The sequence below is a fragment of the Manacus candei genome, unplaced genomic scaffold (genome assembly GCF_025592945.1).
Source record: "Manacus candei isolate 608988 ecotype Guabito, Panama unplaced genomic scaffold, ASM2559294v1 h1tg000028l, whole genome shotgun sequence".
Lineage (NCBI taxonomy): Eukaryota > Metazoa > Chordata > Aves > Passeriformes > Pipridae > Manacus > Manacus candei.
In genome coordinates, this window is record NW_026138076.1 from 11233484 (window position 1) to 11252322 (window position 18839).

Here is an 18839-nt window from a genome sequence, read left to right on the forward strand (position 1 = left end):
CTTTTAGAAGACTCATAATCAGAAATGCTTTCAGGGAAGCATACTTTAGTCACTGTAAATACTTTTGATTTGCATTAGTAAGGCCACTGGTACTTACTTTTAAGATGTTAAAGACAACCAAACCCAATTTACACAACCTTTTATTAATAGTTCTTGTAAAGACAATGTAGACAGCATTCATTGAAATCACTTAAAAATTATTTGACAATGGTTGATTTGAGCAGTGCACACTTCATCTTGGAACTCATACTGTACCTGTCACTGGAATTTAATAAATATATACAGTATATTCTCTGCTTTAGAATACAAGAAGTAACTCCTACTGACTTCAATGGAGTCTAAGTATATGCTAGAATGAACTGAAGTCATGGACGGCCTAGGTCCTTTACAAAAGAAGAACTATTCAGTTTGTACAAACTATAGTAAACAGGTCACTCCTACCAGGTATATGCAGTGCAGGCTATGTCTTCAGAAATGAAGTTAAAAGTTAGATTCAAAAAATGACTTGGGTTACCTTGCCTTGGCACAGAAACCTTGCTAGACTAGACAGACACTAGCCTGATAAATGGAAGAGCCAGGCACAGGCTAGGCTGGACTCAGAGAAAGCAATATATTCATCCCTCAGAGACAAACATGCTATTTCAAGCTGCAGGGTATGGCATCTTACTACAGACTCTCCCTTCTCTGGGAGGTTGCTGAGCAGCCATTCTCCTTCCATCAGTACAGCCTACCTGGACACTGTCTGATGCAAAATGCTACCTGATAAGCCTGCAAGGAGCAGCTCTTGCCTGCAGAAAAACAGGCAGAAAGGTAGAGGGCACATGTGAGTTCTTAGTTTACAAATGTAAACAATAAAAATAAAGCAGCCTAACAACTTAGCTGTTATTTTTTTCCTGTTATATACAGATCTAGGCAATAAACATAATCATTTCTACAGCCAACAACAAGCTTTGTTCCCCATACTACAGGGGAAGAGAAAACCTCTCCTGGAAGCTTATCTACTCCTTCTGCTGTTCCACTCTTGGCATTCAGGATCCACACTTTGCCATCTGTAGATACTGCTGCCAAAAGAATTTTGTTACTTAAGTCATCACTTTGGAAAATGAACGGTGTTCCATACACACTTGAAGTGGCTTCAAATTTCCACAGTAAATTACCCTCCATGTTACAGCAGTAGATAAAGCAATCATGGGAGCCAAAAAATATTTCTTGCTTAGTTAAACTTGAGAGGCATGGAGATGAAAACACTGGCCCATTAGTGGAAAACTGCCAAACCTACAGAAAGAACATAACCACACATTATCAAAGGTTTTTCATATAATTTTTTAATAGACTAGTTGTAGTCTAGGAGAGCATTTTATTTCAAAGATGTACTAGATTTCAGTGAGGGCTGGTAAATCCTTGTCAAATTATAAGTCAAGTTTTACACACAGAGTAAGCAATAGAAGTCTCATAAAATAGATGTGGAAGAGGGAAAAGTTACTATCTTATGTGAAGCCCACATAAAGATGGCCACTTTGGGAAAAGGATGTTCTTGGGCTGTTGTACCATAATTAGTAATGAACTTAAAGAATCCTGTTAATATGCCATTCTTTGCCAGAAAGGCAGATATATCTTTTGTAATGTAGATTTCCTTTGCTCATGCTAATGGTGTGCAGATCCCTCCCCAAGAGAGTATCAGTTCTGTAACACCGCTGCAAGCAGACAGAGAGCAGGGCATAAGCTAACATATATTTTATAATCAGAAAAGGTTCAGGAATTGCCATGTATACTGCATGTCAGGCCAACAAACAGAAACGGTGTCAGTTGTCTTAACACGAGATACAAACAAGATTAATCTCTGAGGAACTAAAAAAATACTCTCATTTAATTCAATGTGAAGGCTGACACATATTTTGCCAGAATTATGATTTGGCAATTTTTTGATAAATGCATAAAACATTCTAAGAAACCCTTGCTTCTGAATAATCAACCATCTTGCAGAAGAGATGGCTTAAACATGCTTGAAAAATTTCAAATGAAACCATTTCATTTGCTGGCACTACACTTCACAATTTACTCTGGGTATAAGTTCTGGACTAAAAATTCTCTTACTGCATCAGGCAACTTGATAGTTTGTAGTTTCGCCATGAACTGCATAGATTATCTTAGGCAAACTTTTTTCTGCTTTCTCCCCTCTCTAACAACATACACTTCTATTTGTTTCACAAAAAGGTATATGTCAACCATTAAACCTCAGAAAACAGTATTAATAAAGCATCTTATTCAGGGTTTTGTATGGACATAAAAAAACAACACGATTTTTACCTTTTCTCCAGAATGAGTGTAACAATATAAGTTTCCATCCACACACCCAACACAGACGTAGTTCTCATTGCAGTGAGGAGAGGAGAAGAGTGGTTTTCCCAGGATGCTTTTCCAAAGCTTGCTCCCCGTCACCTGTAAGTGGCAGCATTGAATATTTGATGCTTAACACAACTGTAAGAAGCAGCACAAAACAACCCTTCCGTCATGGCCTGACACGGCTGTTATGAAGTGTGGGGAAAAAAATCCACAAAACCTCAAAAAACAACAACAACAAACCTCCAAACAAACCGACAAAACAAACAAACAAAAAAATCAAAGAGAAGCAGGCTTCTCCCATCCAGAATGCATACTAGAAGCAAAACCACTCTTCAAATCTTACTCTAACAAAATGTTTAGTGCTTTATATAGGATACTCAATACCCATTTTTGCCCTTTTCTTCCTCCTCCTAGGCAAAGTAATGATGATAATAGTGTAGTAGTAGTAGTTCTAATGAATGCCAAATTCAGGTTTTTACTCCATTCCCAGTTCCTCAGTATGTGTGACATGGACCAGTGAAGCAGAGGATATCTAATGAAGTCATATTGATACTGTAGGAAATTCTGCAACCCACAGTCTGATTGTCACCATATGCTCCTAATGTATCCTGCAAATTCCTCAGGAATTATCATTATTTATAAAAATCGGAATGTGCAGGCTCATTTGTAGCTGGGTTTCTCAACTACATGTTACTCTGGATTACAGAATAAAAAAATCCCATTTTTTTCTTAAGCACAGTCCACTAGGGATGCAAAAACACACTCTGGTTTTCTAATACAACACTGATTATTACTGAGGACATTTGTAGTGGGTGGGAGGTAAAGGTGCTTAGTGGGTTGTGTGATACAAAAATGCTAACAGCTGCTTTAAGTCATTGTTTCTCTTATCAGGCAGGACCAGCTGTAAGCAAACAATGCCTCAGAAACCCATGAAATTGCTCCACATCTTTTAAGAATACCATTTTCCCAGTGCAAAGAATATAACTGCAGTCTGAGATTAAGAGGACAGCTCTTTAAATGATGATGGCAGGCAGACAGTAAAACAAATGAAGGGGCTTCTTTCTGGATTCTATTCTGATTTCTGCGTATGTTTTTTCCAATCCTTCTGTCAAAGGGAGGGCGTGGGGGAACTAAATCTACAGACATGCTCTCACTCACTAGTCAACCTGATAAAGTAGTATATGGGAATGAGAAGACACTGACTGCAATTTTGGTCTACAGTCAGCATGTGATTTCAAGCAAGTCATTTCAGTTCTCTTTATCACCGGATAGCTTTCTGAAGCATGGGAATTATTATGGTAACCTTGTGTATAAGGTTCCCAAGCAAAAAATATTTTATGGTAACATATGGTCATCTTTCCTTTCATCAGAAAAGAAATTTTAACTTCAGATATACATTTTAGTTTCATTTGAATTTGAGACTGGGCTCAAAGACAAGTAAACAAAGGTACATACTGGATTAACACACAATAGTAGTCCTCCTAAAGTAGCAACATAGAGATGATGTGGAAAAGAACTTAGACAAGGAGATGAAAACACAGCTCCACCTTCGCAGTGTGACTTCCATACACATGCCTTTTTCTGTAAGCACAAGAAAACACATTAATAAACAATTTTCAATTGGAGCTAGAGCTCATCACGCTTACAAAGACCTTTGCATGTCAAACCTTATGAAACACTGTGTTTAACTCAGCAGACACTAGTTAAGAAGTGAAGATATAACCTACGTGCTATGAGAGCAACACATATGTTGGCTACTTTCTCTTCCAGTAAATAAAAGAAATTCGGCTAAGGAAAAGGCAGTATCTGCCCCTTTTATTTTCCATCTCCCTTTATTTACCCATTTAGAATGTAAGATTCTTTCTCCAGTCATAAAGCCATAGATAGTTCTATTTCTAGCTAGGCACCCTATTCTGAAACACCCATGGAGAATTTAATAACTAAGAAACTTAAGATTTGGTTTCAACCAGGATTAGTAACACAAGAACCGCAGTTGAGAACACCACTAAAACTATCTGCTGCCACATAATCCTAATCCCACTTCAAGCAGGCCTATTTCAGAAGTGTGATTGTGGACTCCTAAGAATACTAACACCAGTGGAGCTTCCTCTGGTGTACTACAAATAGGGTTTAAATTGGATATTTATTCTTCTATAGTCAGTGTTCTTACATAAATATCCAAAGCATACACATGTTGGTCATGTGAGCCAATGTAGACTAGTCCACTAGAAGGGTCTACAACTCCAGAGCTTTTCACAGTGTCTTCTGTGACAAAAGTCCACTGTATTTCTCCATCACTGCTTCGAAGCACATATACTAAGCCATCATAACAACCTATGTGAAATAAAACATGACAGAGGAAAAAAGAATTATTATTTGCATTTATGGTGTGATATATACTGCTAGCTGCATCACTGCTGGAAAGAAATAAGATTATTCATGATGTGGGGTTTCAAAACATTTTCTAAAGCTTCTCCTGTTCTTTTAGCTCAAAGTCTTTCCTGATAGTTAATACACTCAAAGTTGATTGTTTTGTGTGTTCTTTCTAAGTTACATTTAGAATATACTTATTTCACTGCCTTTCTATCAGATTTCACAGTAATAATATTAGAAGACACGGAAAGTTGCTGAAAAGGGAGAATATGAATTTTTTTTAATTACCTCTTTCTCTAGTTTTCCTTTCTGAAAATGAAGGTACTGAAAGAATAAAGTCTGTATGTTTTCTACTGCAAACTAAACTGTTATTCTAGAAACTCCTTCAGTGTTAATGAAACATTTAATTTTGTTATCAGAGCTATAAGAAATCAAAATTCAAGAAAAACATTACCTTTGCATAAAAAAATGCACCACCTGGACTTCTGTGCTAACCAGAGATGTATATGCATTAGTTAAAAAGTTGACACTAAGATAAATAATAGCAACTCCGCTGACAATGGATATGATAAAACAAAAAAAAAATTATCCAAATATATCCTTCACATTTTCCAAAAAGAAGAGTCAGATAATTAAACTCTAAAAAATAATATGAGGTACCATTTTTAAAGACATTCTGAGACTGTATCACCTTTCCATACTGTAAAAAAAACAACCCATTAAGGTCACACTTTACTCAACCACTAAAAAAAAACCCATACCCATTGATTACTCCTCATTGATAAACTGACATATAATAAGCCACAAGTGTTTATATTAGATAAGCTCCATCACTGGTTATCATGAAACTTAAATTACTTCTTCCTCCTGTTTTTTTTACAATAAACTGGTTCCGAGGCAGGTATGGATGTTTATGGGTGGAGGACATTCAGACATAAGAAATACGATTCTCTGTCATTCATCTCATATTCAGCAGAAAAAATAATTTAAAATGAAAGTTGAAACAAAAGACATACCAACAACAATGAAATTTCCACACTTGGATACGCAGGCAGAAGATTCAATACGGTCTCCAAGGGTCTTCTCCCACTTTATTTCTCCCAAATCTAGATCAACTGCCTGCATCGCATGAGAGTGAGAGCCAACATACACAGATGCAGATACTTCTTCCTTAGATGGTATTACAACCAGTGGTGATGCATCAACACACTTTCTTGTATTTGACTTCCATCTTACAGACAATGCCAACTCTGCCATTGTTACATGACTACATTCTCCATGGATTTGCTGCACATTGGAACAGTCGTTTTTATTTGCCTTGTTTGTAACTGTTAAAATTCTTTCTCCCATTTCATACCCTTGCGTGTGGCTTTTCATTATACTTGGAGCCTTGGAATGCAGAAAGGATGGCTGCTGTAGCATGTCCACTCCTACTTGTACTGTATTTTTGGGTTTCATAAAAGACTTGGTGAAATTCACAGGGAAAAAATGATTTCCTCTGCTTAGTGCAATAAACGGAATTAATCCTGAAGTAACCTCAAGAGCTATTTCAGATGTCAGTTTAATGTATTTTCCATGGAATTCCTCTCCACTGTTTGGACCAAATTTTCTTTTCACAACATTGTCAGGATTCATAAATTGGTCTTCATCTGTATTGAGCATTTTAAGAATATGTCTGTAAACCTCTTCAATTGAGCGGCTGAGAATAACTTCAAGAAGTCCAGGCACAGCTTTGCCTACAAGCATCTCAATTTCACCATAAAATCGTAGAGCTTTTAAGGAGTCTCCACCACTATACAGAAATACTGCATCTTTAGAAATTTCACTGGAATCACCCAGAAGACCGAGGACAGACTAGAGAAAAGAAGAAGGAAAGAGGTACCAGTACCAGTTCATGGGTGTCACACCATGTCACACACATAAAAACTCAGTTTGGGTAGAATCCACCTGAACACCTACAAGTCCTGCTAAAAATCAACATCTTAGTAAATTCACTACTCTGCAAAAAATATCACATGAAACATGTTAGTGCTAACAGAGGTAGTGATGGAACAAGAGCTGAGGAGGAAGGGAGAAAGTAGTTCTGTACTACAAAATGTTTTACTCAATTCCAATTTTGCAGTCTAAGGAATCAAAGCAACTTGTGCTCTGTATTGATTGGCTGTTTTCAATCTCGGTACCATTTATCAATGACAACTTTGCAGATAAAACCTAGATGCCTTTTGATAACATTGGTTTAAGTAGGTTATATTATTAATAAAACTTATATAAACTGTTCTCTTTTACTTCTGAATTATTTAAGTAACCTATTTACCTACCTACTTTTGAAGTTATAACCCCTTCAATTCATGAAGGATTTTGGATGTGGCATTGTTATTACAACAAACAGCAATCACTGTGTCTCCTCTCACTGCACTCCCTGCTTGTTAAGACTGGTTGTGAAATCCAAATCCTCTGGTTTTGGAAATTGCCTTCTGCTGTCCATAATGGGCCTAGGGCACATCCCATCCCTCTGAGTTACCATTTGTATTGCCATCAGTACAGTAAGTATCAGCATACATAAATAATTTCACTGCATTTACTTGTTCAAGTCCTAGCCACAGCTAATCCCACTTTCAGGTGAAACTTGGAAGTCTACCTTTCAAAAAAAAGTAGTACTGTTTGACATCACATTATAATACCTTGAAAAACAAGTCTTTAGCATAGAAGTTTAGAAATAATAGACAGTCCAAGAGACAACTGTGCAACTGTGCCATCTATTTAAGAAAAGGATTCTTCAATGCAAAATTCAAAAAGCTACTGACTCATTACATCCTTCCCATGCTAATTGCTTACACCTCATAGCCCACAGTTTTATCTGATAGAAAAATATAAATGACTCCCTCTTGGACACTGCAGAGCGATCATATTTAAGTATTAACTGAACAGAAAGAGCTGTACTGCTTAAATCTATAAGCAGCTAGAATGTTCTGGTTGCATTAGTCACACTTCTCAGAACTGTTAATTCCTGACACATGTATAATGATCCACTTGCAAAGATAAAAAGGCAGCTCAAAATACTACCTTCCATAAATACTGCAATCTTTCCCACAATTCCTCTGCGTCACTCAGCTTACTGTCCCGCCTTCTGGAGTTTAGATGGTTCTGGTAAATCTTGCTCAGTTCAGATATATCAACTTTGCCTTTGTAGAAAATAAAGTACGATTTTTTTTCATTGCTCTTTTAGCATTTACCCTTCCAAAACCTGCTCTGCACAAATAGTCACTTTATTCTTGTACATATTTCCTTATTCATACTCAACTCCATGAGTATCCTTTTACCCAGTTGATCAACTACACGAAACCCAGTCAGGTTTTTGAAAATTTACTCTAGCCTCCCACATAACCCCACCTTCAAGGCCTGATTTTTCCCCAGCTGAAGTCAGGGTTCTGTTGCAGACTGCAACAGGAATGACTGAGAAAATAAATGTGCAGTGTTAAAACTAAACTGATTTTTCCGTTACTGTTTGACTCTAAAATGAAACATTATCAAGAAAACATAGCAAATGGTCATGATTTCCTACTAGGAGTTAATTATCTAATGTACACATTTCAAAAGCATGAATCAGGTACCAAATTTTGGTCAATTAAAAAAAAAAGCAATAGATACCATTAAAATAAGTGTCAAGGGTTCTTAATAAATAAATTCATTTACCATGTGATGTTAAAGGCAAAGCTTTAATAACTATAATCTCATCAGGGACTGCATAAGCTGGTAGATGCTTCTGGAGTTCTTTAAGTGTTTCCCTCTCTTTTAAATCATCTTTGGGTAAAACAAACAGGATAAGTTTTTCTTGCTGATACCAGGTTACCGCACAAGCTTCTACCTGGCAAAGATCTTCAGCAGCCTGTAATTAAAAGATATTAGTCTTGCTTTGAAATGCAGTTCATCAATAGAGTAAAAGGAGCAAGAAACACAATGAAAAAAAAGCACACCTTTAAAAATCACATTTGTCTCACATTTCTACAGAACATCCTATGAAATCATCCTGTAGCTGAAGTCTGTACTTCTTCACATAAAAATGACCTTAGAGATATATGTATTATCTGCCAAAATGCCATGAATGAGAAATGATCCAACAGTCTGAACTCAATCTTGTAGAACAATCACTGTACAAGCACTGCAGTGCAATGCTCACTACTTTTCAGGTCCTTATACAGTTCTCAATTCACCTGGAAGAAACAACACAATAAAACAGATTCCCGAGAACTCAGAACAAACTCCTCCCTAAATTATTTGACTAGATTTTTGATATTACACCCTGCAAATTCCTTTTAGACTCCTAAAAGCCAGGAGAAAATAAATAAATACCCATTTCTGATGATAACAATGTGTTCCTTATACCTGCCTTTTTCTACTGTCATACTCTACTCACTGGATGTGAGCACTTACCTGCTGCAAACATTCAGTATTAAAACGTTTGCCATGACGTTTAATCTGATTGTCTTTCCGACCCAAGAAGAACAAATTCCCATTCTGTGCTCTTGCAAAATCCCCTGTTTCTCTCATTGTACCCAGTGGTACAGTTATTTCATCATCAAGAAAGCAGATTCGTTCTTCACCACCTACACAAGAAAAGATTGTGGTCTTATATATTAAATGGTTAACTGTAAATGAAAATTATAAAAAGTGTAGCACTATAAGAAATACTATAAGATTATCATCAATACCTAAATTTCTACAATGTACAGATTTGGCTATGTAGTTAATTAAGTTATTACATAGAAATTACTTCAGCTGATAATTTCAAAATGCAAGCAGGAAAAAAAAAGTCAATATAATGAAGGCACAGTCTGCAGATAAAATCATTCCAAAAACCTAAAATACCATTAGAAGGTTCCCAGCACAATCAAAACTTAAAATGCTATATTAACCTGTATATCAGAGGCAAACACTAAGTAAAATAATCAATTAATAATAGCATCTCAGAAGAATTAGAAATATAAACCAACCTATAAATATTTGTCCCTCGCCTTCAAGAACTGCAGATCCGTTGGTATCTCTGACCTCAACTTTTGTTCCAAGAAGTGGTGATCCCAAAGGTATAGGAAAATCTGTTCTAAATATATTAAAGAGACAAACAGTAAAAATCTTTCCCTTCTGAACAAAATTGTTCCAGAAATCAGGTAGCATACAATCTTTTAAAAAATTGGTATTAAAGAAAAAGTAGACGCCTGGGATTCCTTTCTACAAAAGTTTTTTCTTTAAAAATGTATCAATTTATTAAAAATTCAAAACCTCATCAATGTGCATGGGTTTCATTATCATATACCAAAAAAGCCTGCTGTGTGACAGAAAATAAGGCCTGAATGGACCCTGAAATACCCTGAGAGAACCTCAAGAGCTTCAGCTAGTTTTTGTCTCCCAGGCTGAAATGTCCATCAAGTCAACCAATTTAAGCATGTGTAACTGCTTTCTAACTCAGTCTTTCCCTGTCTTACCTAGTTTGAGCCTTTATTTTACTACTGATGTTCTGGCAATAAGTACAGTTGACTCCTTTAGAAAAGACTGAAATACAAGAAACTAATTTCAATGTCATGTATCTACTATAGACTTCTGTTGAACTGCAGACCGATTCCTTCCTTTCCCTTCATTTTCCAGCCTCTTCATGCACTTGCAGGACCTCATATATTGAATATAAATGCTATTTCTGAGTGGAAGTATAGAATAATATATTTTCTTTAGTAAAGCAAAACTTAAAAAGTAAAGCAACTTTAAATAACTTCTGCATGGATTCCAGTTCAATTTCTATCATATTTGAACTCAGAGAAACCAGAATGAAAATTAGTTTTACACGAGAATTTAATAACACTTCATGACCATCCAGCATTTTCAGTCTTCAAGGGTTTAAGCGCTATGTTAATATACCACATCATTTGTCTGAAACATCCCATTTTCTACCAGTATAAACACACATGAGGACTCAGTAGCTCTAGTAACATGAGACTGAGATTCTAATTCTGGTGATGTTCATCATTCACATGCCAAGCCATGAAAACAGTGAATTTTCCTACCTAAAATCGGCACTAAAAACCTCTTCAGGAATCTTGTAGCAAGTGGCCCAGCTTGACACTTCAGTAATACCATAGAGATTAAAAACAGTTGTTTTGTTCTCCTTGTGCTTCCAACTTTTCAAGAGACTCAGTACAGGAAATGCTTCACCACCAAGGGCTAAGACACGAAGTGAAGTATTTGCAGACAACACTGTTGATTTAATAATGTGAGCTCCAAACCTTCTGAGAAGTGTTGGTGTTGCCTGAGTAACACATATTAGAAAAAGGAAAAAAAAAAACAAAGACTTGTTATATTTTTTCAGTATATGTGTACATCTCTTCCTGCTTTATCATATTCACTGTACAGCTGCATTGTGGACGTACTTTAAAACATTTACGTATAGTAGATGGCATCAACCATCTGAAACCAGTATACACCACAGTGGTATATTGTTTCTTACAAGAAGCATTTAATGAATACTATCAGCAATAATCAATGTTCTTCTGCCGAGTTTCTTCTTTATTCAGAATGTTACAGCAAAAATATTATCTATACATCTGATTCACCTGCATACAGAACACGTAAAGACCTTTACGTAATACTAAAAATTCCTAGGATGTCAGATTCTGCATTGTCCTTGATTTGTGTAAATATAACAGTTTACAAGAATTAGTTTTTCTGAAAGCTTTCACATCACACTCTAAAATAAGCAGGAAAAAAAGAGATAAAAACGAATACCAAACTCCTCAAACCCAAACCACTTTCCTTAAGCAACTACTTCTATAAAACTACTGGTGATGTAGAGCCCTTTCACTGAGGGGAAAACAGTGAATCATGTTATCAGACACATTTCACTCTTATTCTTGCCTACTTTTCTATTAAGAGGACTGGAAAATGAATGGAATTATTGCTTACCAGGTTCCTTTCTTCAAGTAATAGATGAAGACCATTTCTTTTCAACTGATAATTTTAACTTTAGTGAATAACAGCAATAAAAAAAAATAGGGAAAAATTTTATATTCTTCCCTTCCTCATAATCACTTTTTAGATTTCTCAAGTCTGCTCAAGAAAGTCAAGGGGGGAAGGTAATGTCTTTCTAAAATTTAAGAAACATCATAAAATCATCAGTTAAGCTATAAGGAGAACATTTCTGTCATTAATTCAGCTGAGAAGCCCTTCCTTCACTGATTAGGACAATGATCAAAAAAACCCCACAAAATCAAACTTTTCTGAGAAAGATATCTAAATACCTTCATTCACCAAATTTTGCCTTTCTCTATTACTGCTTAACATGATTAAAAAACATATCTTTAAAAGTCTTAACAGACACATTTAAAAAAAAATCATGCTAAATAGAGACAATATCTCAGATTTTTTTCCTAAAAGCAAGTGAGCTAAACTGATCATGAAACTCGTATACGATAGGAAATTCTACACTACTGCAATTTACAGCAATCCTGACAAACAAAAATAGGAGCAGAGAATAATTACAACAGATTTTTAATTAGTTGATTTTTTTCTGGTATGGAAGCTTCAGTTAGCCACTCACTAATCTTAAATTTATACCCTACAATCTCAACTAGCACCATTCTTTCAAAAGAAAAGGAAATGGAACAGGGTCTGGAACATAAATCCTATAAGGAGTGACTGAGGGAGCTGGGGTTGTTTAGCCTGGAGAAGAGGAGGCTTAGGGGGGACCTTAGCACTCTCTAGAACTGCCTGAAAGGAGGCTGTAGCCCGGTGTGGGTTGGCCTCTTCTGCCAGGCAACCAGTCACAGGATAAGAGGAACAGGACAGGATTACAGGGCATGGGCTATGCTTATTCAGCCATGCTGGATGCTTCAAGTAAATTTTGCAAACTTTAAAACTATTAAAATTGAAATCATATAGGAGATGACCTATTTTAAGACATAAGAGACACATGAAGACTCACATAAACAGGTGAACTGAAAATGTGTTGCTGTGAAATCAATTATTCTCTTGCTTTCATTATGGTAAAAACAATAGACATTTTATCACCCTACATATAGCACTGGTTTAGCTGTACTTTTAGCATAAAGACTAGCATTACAACTTAAAAGTTGTTTATGAGGAAAGGCTCTAAGATCAAGTCCATCAAAAAGTGCTAAAAATGTCTATAACAGTTTACTCTATTATCAGATTCTTCAGAATAAAGAGTTCAATCAATATAATTCAATTAATTCTTAATAACTAATGGTTTCCTAAACTAATCGTTAGTTGTTTTCTATCACAAAATGCTTGAGGTTTTGATCAAATGGTAATTTTCTACAACACAAAGGATAGCTACTGCCTTTGAGGAAGAATGCTCCTTTCCCATTAACAGCAGCATCTAGGCTGATGAAAGAGTAGTACATGTTAGCAAAAGTGCAAAGCAAGACATTGAAGATACTTATCTTAGGTGTTGCCTACCTGCAACACTGTCACACGGTGGTGGTGAAACAGAGCAGCAGAGAGCTCCAGAGGCATCATTTTAATAGTGTTTGGTACTATGAGAATAGAGGCTCCACTTGTCAGAGCCACGAACAATTCAACCACAGACGGGTCAAATGTTAGAGGAGAAGCCAGGAACAGCACATCTTCCTGTGTGATCTCAAATATGGATCTGAAATAAGAAAGTTAGGAATTACAAATCTGAAGCATGCCTTCAAAAGCCACTTCCAAACTAGAAAATGAAAGCATGAAAGAAATACATATGAGCAAAGCTCAGATCGTAAGGGTTGCTCTGAATATGTAGGCATATACAGGCCACGTAACTGGAGCACGAGCCCCTGAACTGTAACTGTTGATTTAACTAATTGTCATCTACAAAGATACCCACCACGTTATGCACTAATACAGTTATGCACTGAGAGGCATATTTCAACTAACGGATGTACATTTAAAAAAAAAGAAAAAGAAAGAAAAATGATGGTATTTTCCATAATACATTTTTTTTAAAGTATTAAATGAAGCAGTAAGAAACCTGGGTATCCTAAAAGGGACTAAAAGCCTACAGAACACAGTGAATATAACTGTGAACAAACAATTCATCTTGTTATCTATTTTAATTCATATTGTTATCTGTTTCTTTTAAGCCACAAGCCAGAATACTTACAACAACAGCATATTATTTGAAGCACAGCCCTCAGTTAAACAAAATGTTACATGATTCTATTTAGAAACAAAATAAAAAAATACAAATAAATCTGAAAACAGGTAAGGAGGAAGAAATGAAGTTGTGCTAGCAAAAACCTTACCTACACTCCTCTGAAGTATTAAAAGAAAAATAAAAAAATTCCCTAAACATCAAATTTGTAAAAGCATTTGAAAGGAAAACTGAAAACCACACTTACTTAAGATGCTGAATATTAGGCACTACACATTTATGAGGCACTCTGACTATTTTGGGGATCCCTGTAGTTCCTGATGTATGCAAGACATACGCTAAAATGTCTTTCTGTCTGACGTCCATGGATCCTCCTTCTGATGCTTTTACTTCGGTTTGATCTGGACAAACGGTATATTCTGGCTGTGAGTTACCCACAGCTTTGGAAGGTTCACATTTACTTTTCGTATCATCTACTTGTGAATTTAAATCAGTGTTGCTCGAGCTCATTTGGAAGAGAGTTAAACCAATATGTTCTACTGTGGAAGAATCATGGGAAAAATACCCAACGTGGGACATCCGGAATTTCTGTAAGAGAAAATAAATAATTCAAACAGCAGAACTCAGGATGCACTGTTATTGTTCTACTGTATGCAATGAAATAGGAAACAGCATTTCATACAAAAAAGCTGTGATTTTTTATGCCTCTACTTTTGGAGGACAAGCATCAGACAGTTTTGAGCTCATGTGTTTTTACATATTAAATATGAGTGAACATAGACTTCATAAACACGAAATAAACAATTCTCTAAGCAAGAAAAAGAAAAGGAAAATATACAAAAGAATGCTGCAGAAGACAAACGACTGAATTATAACTAAATGGTCCCATCTTGTCTGTTCCCTTTGCAATGAGTGAGGGTATAAAATCTGGGAGGAGTTGGACAAAAAGAAACTAAAGTATTAAATGCAGGAGTTTTTTTGAACTACTGTAGATTTCCAACTCTTAACTTTGCCATATGAAGAAACAAGTCTGGAAAAGTCTTCCAACGCTGGTACCCAACAAGCTTGTCTGAACAACAGCATAACAGAAAAGAAGGCAATTTTTATGAAGAGGAGGAGAAGCACTTCATACTTCTAATTTTAAAGACGTTCTTTTCTGAATGAGAAAAACAACCTCTTGGCATGAAGAAACAAAAGCACCCCATCCAAGCTTATTAAAACAGAATACAATCTGAATATCTACACATCCAAAGTGCTCTTTACTGCTTCCTGTAGAAGTCTGAAAACTTACATTTATTTTGTCATTCTCAACAAGAATATACTGAAGATTGGTTTTCTTCATGAAGTAAGTGGATAAGGTTGGTGGTGCATCTGGATCAACAGGTGAATAGGCAGCTGGAACTTGAAGGATTCTAACAAGACACAAATGTTTTAAACTTTTTTTTAAAAAAAAACTTAAGAAAATCCTCTAAATTTTCACTAACATTTCTTTTGAACTTTTATAGTTGGCTGAGCTAGAAAATATAGTCACAACATGACTTTTAAGGATTTTTTTGGTAATAAAGTAGAATGAATAGTCAGTGTTGCCTTTTGGTATTTTGCAGCATGGGAAAAAATGAAAGCTAGACGAAAACATCCAATATTATTTCTGGCCAAGTAAGTAAGTGATGACAAAGATATGACATCAACAGCACCATATTTTAAAACTTTCTGCTATTGACTAGCAACCAAAATTAATATCCTCGCGAGGGGAAGTGGAGAGACAGGTATCAACCTGTTCACCCTCGTGGCCACTGACAGGACTGAGGAAATGGCGTGAAGCTGAGTTGGGGGAGGTTTAGGTTGAATATCAGGAAAAGGTTTTTCACCCGGAGGGTGGTTGAGTACTGGAACAGGCTCCCCAGGGAAGTGGTCACAGCACTAAGCCTGTCTGAGTTCAGGAAGCATTTGGACAATGCTCTCAGGTACATGGTGTGACTCTTGGGGTGTCCTGCATAGGGTTAGGAGTTCGACTCGATGATCTTGATGGTCCCTTCCAACTCTGCATATTCTATGATTCTATGAAAAATAAGCTTTTTATAGATATACAACATGCAGAAACACATTTAAAAAAACAGCAAAAGCCTGCACGCTGAAAACACTCTACCACGAGTCTAAACAATCCAGCGCAAGAAAATCTGAGCACATAACTGGAACGCCTTCCCTAAAAAACAAGGGGAGCACCAACTACCTCTGTGCTCCCATTCCCTGCCCTGTAGCGTGCCCTCGGCAGCTGCTCACTGCCCACCTCTAGCGGCGCCCTTGGATAACAACAAGCCCTGGAATTCGTTACCACCACAGAAAACGCCAAGGTGAGTTCATGGCCACTAAAACATGAACGGTCCCCATAAATCTTCACATTTCTTCTACTGTTGGGTTCTGTACTGTATGTACAATTAGTTATACTTCCTCTTTGTGCAAGTGGTTTGTCACTGCAGTAATGCTGAGATCCCGAATGGAGACATGGAAACAGCAGCACTCTATGTGCTTGAACAGCCACTTGTGTTAGTGAGCACCCAAACCTGCCCTGCATCAGATCTCAGTCAGCTGCTCGGCAGTGACAGCTGGGGAAATCAAAGCACCCCAGTAGCTCCTGCTCACAGAGCAAAAGAAAACTGTGTTACTGCTCAGTTCATTGGGATACAGGATAAAACAGGCTGCAAGGAACCTCAGTATGTCGAGTCCAACTTCCCGCTCAAGCAGAGCCAGCCCTGACACCAGACTGGACTGTTCAGAACTTTGAACACCTCCAGAGATGGTGCCTACACATCTCTGCTCCACTGCTGCACTGGAAGTGTTTCCTGATCAGTGAGAACGTTTCTCAGGGCTTATGGGAGGTTTATGATTACAGAGCTCACTCACTCCACTAAAATCTTTATATTCCACTGTGGTACCTCTTCTCGTGCTATTGTGTATTTTACATGCAGTGTGACAACAGAAAAATACTGACACAGACCATTCCCCCAGGAAGCACAACTGCTGCTGTAAACATCAGCTGAAGAAAATATACTTGTGATCCTGTGATTCTCTAATACATCATAAATGCTAGAGATACAAAAGATACGTATATAAAAGATACAAACGTTACAATTAATCAGCAGAAGCAGTATTTTTAAAATGCTGGATTAACATGAGTATTTAGACCACAAACATTTCAACTTCCTAGCCATTCATTAATCAGTATCATTTTAGTGTTGCATTGCTCATTACTTCTTTCTGCAATATTTGTAATGGAACATTAAACAATATTCATTTAGCTTAAAACATGGAATTTGTTTTTAGAGCATCTTTTTTGCCAGCAAGACAATACATTAAAAAACCTGCATAGTCCTTTTTTTAATAGATATTTGTCAGATCACCTCAGTTTTTCAAACAAGTAGAACAAAAATACCAGTCATCAATTTTTTGGTATTTCTATAAATATGCTAAATTGCTTTTTAAAAAAGGATACAGTTACAGACTGTTCAGACCTTTAGAACTTAAGATTCAAAAATTTTTTCAGCAGTGGCTTTTCAAAAGATTGTAATAGTGCCATCTTTTTCTTTAAAGAATGCAACACTCCAGCACCTCTTAATTGCACTACTGTGGTATTACTGTATTTTTGCTGTTACTAAAAATCTAAACAAACTGTAACATTTGCTTTCATACAGATGACCCTTAAAAACCTAACACACATTGCAAACGCTCAAACCATTACCCTAAGATCCAAGATGGCAGGTTTATTCCTGGATAGCAGTAAAGGCCTATTTCACATTTGCCTTGCTGGTCACAGTACTTTTGAAGGAAAGCTGTTAGTTCCCTGGCCAGCTCAACCACTGTGGCGTAGGTGTAGAAAGCTGGAGGTTTCCCAGTGCATTCATCAAACCAAACTGCTGCTCTATCCGAGTGCAGGCTGGTTGCCCGAGCCACCAGCTCCTGAAGCGTCATCCTGGCCGCGCAGCTCCAGTCCCCCTGAAAGAATAACAGACCAAAATATACTGTCACCTCCTTACTTCTAACACTTTAGCCAAATTATAAACGCATACAAAACACTACTAAGAAGGGAAAAAAAGATCCATGGCAGAGAACACACAGTTCCATTGTACCTTAGACTGCAATGTTTTAAAGCTGAATTCTTGACTCATTTGCCCGTCTTATCCTAAAGCCCAGGACACAGCAATGCACTAAGGCTTCATTGTACATAGGTAGTTTGTTCCTCACCGTTACATCTTTATTTTTAAAGCAGGGAACTACTGAATTAATATCTCCATTAGCAAACTTTAATTAATTAATAACTCTTTCAGTGGAACAGCGAAACACGAATCCTTCCTCTGCAAACAGAAACCTCGACGCGTGGACTGCCCAGGCTCTGCATTTTGCACTGCTCGTGCTAGTGTCCTTCTCTCCCCCCCGAGCCCCCCCGCCACGCCCGCATGGCTGACCGACCGTTCTGGGCTGTGCCCCCGCTCGCCCCTTCCAGGTTTTCCCGTTTCCACTCGGGATGAGCGCGGCCCGGTGGCTCCCGGAACTCCGCGGGCTCCGCGGCACTTCCGGCGCCTCTCGGCCCCGCCCCCAGCTGCGGTCGCGCCTCCGATTGGCTGGACCCCGGCAAGACCGCGCTCTCATTGGCCAGCAGCCGTCGCGCCGTTTGGGCATCCGCAAGTAGCGTCCGCTCCACCAGAGTCCCACGTTGGGTGGTATCATCGCTTCCCGAGGGGGAGACGGAAGGAGGGAGGGAGGAACAGCGGGCGCGCCAGAGCCTGCCCCGCTGTCCCCAGCTCCCCGGCGGACATGGAACATGGGCTAGACAATCACAGATGGCTGTGGCGAAGGGCAAGGTTCCGCCGCCACGCTCGCCGTTCACTCGTCTCCGTCGGCGTGTGTCCGTACCCCCCCCGCCCCAGGAGGTGGTACGGGCCTCCCTGCCGGTGGTACGCCGTGGGCGGGCCGGGGATGTCATGTCCGG

General features: G+C 37.8%; 1 protein-coding gene across 4 annotated transcripts; it reads right to left on the minus strand.

The window, feature by feature from the left end:
- Positions 1 to 121: 121 nt before the first annotated feature.
- AASDH (aminoadipate-semialdehyde dehydrogenase) lies at positions 122 to 18431 on the minus strand. Of its 4 annotated transcripts, none has more exons than XM_051790303.1 (15): positions 18320 to 18430; positions 17592 to 17845; positions 15147 to 15267; positions 14103 to 14443; positions 13180 to 13372; positions 10770 to 11011; positions 9708 to 9814; positions 9148 to 9320; positions 8410 to 8602; positions 7780 to 7898; positions 5733 to 6570; positions 4514 to 4677; positions 3799 to 3924; positions 2308 to 2439; positions 122 to 1275 (listed from the first exon to the last, which is right to left on the minus strand). In XM_051790303.1, the coding sequence occupies exons 2-15, from the start codon at positions 17819 to 17821 to the stop codon at positions 883 to 885; spliced, it is 3372 nt and encodes a 1123-aa protein (XP_051646263.1). In that variant the 5' UTR covers positions 17822 to 17845; positions 18320 to 18430; the 3' UTR covers positions 122 to 882. The 4 variants fall into 4 exon arrangements, with proteins under 4 accessions (XP_051646263.1, XP_051646265.1, XP_051646264.1 ...); XM_051790305.1 differs by having other exon boundaries at positions 18316 to 18393; XM_051790304.1 differs by lacking the exon at positions 18320 to 18430 and adding an exon at positions 18153 to 18300.
- Between the last annotated feature and the right edge of the window lie 408 nt (positions 18432 to 18839).